This window comes from Salvia hispanica, chromosome 6 (genome assembly GCF_023119035.1).
Source record: "Salvia hispanica cultivar TCC Black 2014 chromosome 6, UniMelb_Shisp_WGS_1.0, whole genome shotgun sequence".
NCBI classification, from domain to species: domain Eukaryota; kingdom Viridiplantae; phylum Streptophyta; class Magnoliopsida; order Lamiales; family Lamiaceae; genus Salvia; species Salvia hispanica.
Window position 1 is genome coordinate 6,443,833 of NC_062970.1, and position 3,992 is coordinate 6,447,824.

General features: G+C 34.3%; 2 protein-coding genes across 2 annotated transcripts; both read right to left on the reverse strand.

Moving 5' to 3' along the window:
- Nucleotides 1-249: 249 nt before the first annotated feature.
- LOC125191679 (transcription factor BEE 1-like) lies at nt 250-1,658 on the reverse strand. Its single transcript, XM_048089083.1, has 6 exons — nt 1,437-1,658; nt 1,229-1,348; nt 1,068-1,133; nt 921-989; nt 751-828; nt 250-610 (listed from the first exon to the last, which is right to left on the reverse strand). The coding sequence occupies exons 1-6, from the start codon at nt 1,647-1,649 to the stop codon at nt 503-505; spliced, it is 654 nt and encodes a 217-aa protein (XP_047945040.1). The 5' UTR covers nt 1,650-1,658; the 3' UTR covers nt 250-502.
- Nucleotides 1,659-2,836: 1,178 nt separating this feature from the next.
- LOC125191765 (ethylene-responsive transcription factor ERF062) lies at nt 2,837-3,674 on the reverse strand. Its single transcript, XM_048089176.1, has one exon. It carries the CDS (start codon nt 3,597-3,599, stop codon nt 2,964-2,966), a length of 636 nt encoding a protein of 211 aa, XP_047945133.1. The 5' UTR covers nt 3,600-3,674; the 3' UTR covers nt 2,837-2,963.
- Between the last annotated feature and the right edge of the window lie 318 nt (nt 3,675-3,992).

Consider the following 3,992-nt stretch of genomic DNA (forward strand, 5'->3'; position numbering starts at 1 on the left):
ATATGTTCCTTTCAAGTCGCATCAATAACTTGAACTATCTATATTAATATACAAGGTTTTGAGAAGTAAGTGCATGCATGCCATATTAAATTAACTTGAGCATAGCTAGGGAATCAATTTCTTCCATATTATCGTCGACATATTTGTTGATGGTCCTACCTTATTAAGATGTTGATAGATTTTTGTCTAGATAATTAGTATTTAATAATGTTGCATGACAAGCCATCCACTCAAGAAAATGACCCAAAGTATGAAAAAGAAAGCATAACTATTTATCCATATGCCTCCAACAAATGAATTACAATGATTGAGACAAAAGATTAATCAGACTATTTATGTACCCACTTTTTTTATTGACATCATGAGGCAACATTATCTAAAAACACTTAACCGGATAAGGTATATAATTGTTATAAAAATTTCATTTGATCATGTGTATGAAATGGATACATTTGAGTATAGTTCTTGTTCAAGACAAAAAAATGGGATTTGGAATATAGTTTCATGTGTTGTTTGGAAACTGAGTGCAATAATCAAAGTTGAAGCTTGTTGTAGCAAACTGTGTAGAAGGAGCTTCTTCAGATATGACTCCATTATGCATGCTTGCTCTCTGCATCGATATCAAACATCCAAATTAAAAACATATTTTAATCATCTCTCTCTATATATGTATCAAAAACTCATTTATTTTTAAAAGAAAACGGAAATACTTAATGAAATTCCATTAACTTTTGCATGAAAAAGAGTTACCTTCAGCATCTCTAAGGCAATTTCGTCGGAATTGAAGTCGTGAAATGCACTCGCGGCCGTGAGCTTCATGGAAAGAAACTGAAATAAAGAGAGAAAATGGAAATATTTATATCAAATTACCTTCACTAATAAGTGTAAATAAGATAATTATGTTCAATTAGTTTGCGTACCTCTACTTGATTTTGCAATGACTGCACATAATTTATGATCTCATCCAACATCACGGACATTGCCATGGTCTGTTTCATTTCGTTATGCATTAGGATTTAGTTATTTTTCGATTACTATCCTATATAAAGATATAGAGTAGTACTGACCTTGTAGCACCCTGGTACAATGTCTTGCAAGCATCTTAACCTCTCATTAATTTTCTCTCTTCTTACCTAATTCAATACACAAATTAATCAACTGATGACAACTAAGGAAACTATATACTATAAATTAATATGATCTTACAATATAATCTCAAAAAACTCACTCTCTCAGCTAAACTGTGACTATCAGTAGCTTGGCCTCTCTTGGCTCTAACATGAACGACTTCCGCGGACTTCCTCTCTTTCGACTCTTCACGTTTCAATTTCTTCCCTCTCTCCACTGTCTGTTTACACAAAAAAAAGAGAACATTATCATTAATCAACTAACTTTATTAATTATCCGAGTTTAAACAATAAAAAAGAAATACTTACGTTTTTGCTTGTTGTTGGCGAAGTAGTTGTCATCTCCACTGATTTTCTCTTGGTGTTGAATGATTGATTGTGAAGGGGGAGTGAGATGAAGCTTGAAGAAGGGTTTTGGTAAATTTGATTTAATGGAGAATAGGTATTGAATTCGATATCTGGTAAAGAGAAAGAGTGTTTGTAGTTTTCCATGTCTGCTAAGAATAGTTGGTGATCACCCATATTTTTTACGCGGAGAGAGAGCGATTAATGCTGTGATCGATATGCTTCTTATATATATACATGTATATTTTTTCATTGGATATGGATTTTAGTTAAAATAAAAATCTCATTATTATAAATGTAGGGACGGATGGAGGTCACGCGGGTTTCACAAGTTATCGTCGATCACATGAATTATATTTCTTGATTTCGTCACTAATTTACTAAATCATGAGAGCACTTACAAGTGGAGTACATTCGTAGTGAAAAATGAACATTATCTTACCGAAAACTAAGACCTAATTAGACCACATGATTTTCCACTCTAACAGACTTAAATAATGCCACACGCCAATATAGATTACAAAGTAATTAAACGCATATGGTTATTATTGTCTTCTGTTCATGATTTTTTTTTATAAGTATGCAGTTTCACTTATAATGATGTAACTATATTTCATTGTTATAATGTGATACAGCAGACGACGCCGAAAACGGACCGTAAACGTTCTATGTCAGAGTATCGTTAGATTGTCATCTGACATTTTTTAGAGGTGGAAAAAGATAATTTATTGTTTTTTTTTAATTTTAAATTTCTACTATTTATTTTTATTTTTTTTAATTTAGAATTTTCTAAGTGCTTATACATAATGTTTATTTATCTTTGTTTTGACTCTAGTTTTCGCTTTATATTACTCCCTCTGTTCTATAATAAGAATCCTATTTTTTTTTCTGTCTGTCCCATAATAAGAGTACTATTTCAGTGAATTAGTACTTTTTTTAGAGTTCATAATTAATTTTCTATAGTTATATTGAAATTTAATTAATAATTGAGTATGAGTTTAATATCCCTAACTTTTCAGTGAATTGCTTTTTATTTATTCTTGCTTTTACTTTTTATTTATTCTCATGATTGCTAGAATTCCCTATTCATTGAATTAACGAGAAATATCTTGCCAACTGAAATTTATTTCATGGTCGCATTCGCATATCTCAACGGAGTTGGAGTCTCTAAAATGAAAGATTAGATGAAATTTAGTGCAGTAATTGGCGATTAATTTGATTATTATCATTTGCCATATTGGTTGAAATGATCCAAGCCCAGATCGGCCCAAGATAGAAAGTAGGCGGGCTTGGGTTGGATCACCATTTCTTGAATTCCATGAAGACTAATGACAAATAAATAAACTTAATTGGTAGTAAAGCAATTTTGTTCCAAGTAATCTCTCAGTTTTCAAATAATCGTAATTGAAACACAAACAGAAAGATAGTAGTAGTAGTATTTGATAACATAGTATAGTAGATCCGAAGTAAAGTGAAGATGATGATGAATATTCAATATTGAAGTTCATCCCAAATGACATCCATGTCCAACGAAGGCATTCTGCTCAACGGCTGCACTGCATCCCCATCAACATTCATCTCCATCATCACATCCACTTCCACTTCCGACTTCTTTTCAGGATTCACCATCACCGCCTTATTGGAAGCAGCTCGCAGTTTGGCTTCGATGGTGCCGCCGCCGGCCTTGATCAGGTGCTTCCGATCGGGGAAATTAAGGTTAGCGTGATCGCCTCTGAGAATGTAAGCCGCCGTGTCGTAGGCGGAAGCAGCTTCCTCCGCGGTGTCGAACGTTCCCAGCCACACTCTCGTCCGGTTCCGCGGCAGCCGTATCTCCGCCACCCATTTCCCCCAGTGCCGCTGCCTCACTCCCCTATACAGCCTCCCCCGCGACGAAGATGAAGATGAAGATGAAGAGGAACATCTCTTTTTGTGGAAATGTTTCGAAAAGAGATGGTTTGATTGTAATGGTTGGTCATAGTTTTGGATTGGGAATATTGTGGGAAGCTGGATGGAATGTGGTTGGAGTTTATTCAAAAGAGGTGATTGCAAAGCCAGAGTGGAGGACTCGGATTCCGGCCTCACATTTTCCGGCACACAACTGTCATCGGAGCATCTGAAGATTTCCATCTTGCCTAATTTAGTAATCACACACAAACAAAAGGGGTTGATCGCAAAGGCGTCAACTTTCTCTAGTACATTTTCACAAATCACACCCTATGTTTCAATCAATCCATTTACGTCCCCTTCTTATATAATGTCACATACTTTACTACTGATGTGGATTATTCAATAAATATTTTAAGTATGCTTTTTTCTTTAATTACCAAGGGTATTCATCTGCAGGCTCAGTTACTAATCCTCGCGCTGATTTGTAGACACTTTAATGGATAGGACAGCTGACTCAAGGATTTAAAGCTGCTTAAAATATACTTTAATTTACTCATTTAAAATCATTTCCTCGTTCTAAAAATAATTTAACGCACTAACATCTATTAAAATAAATTGAAGTTTAATAGTATA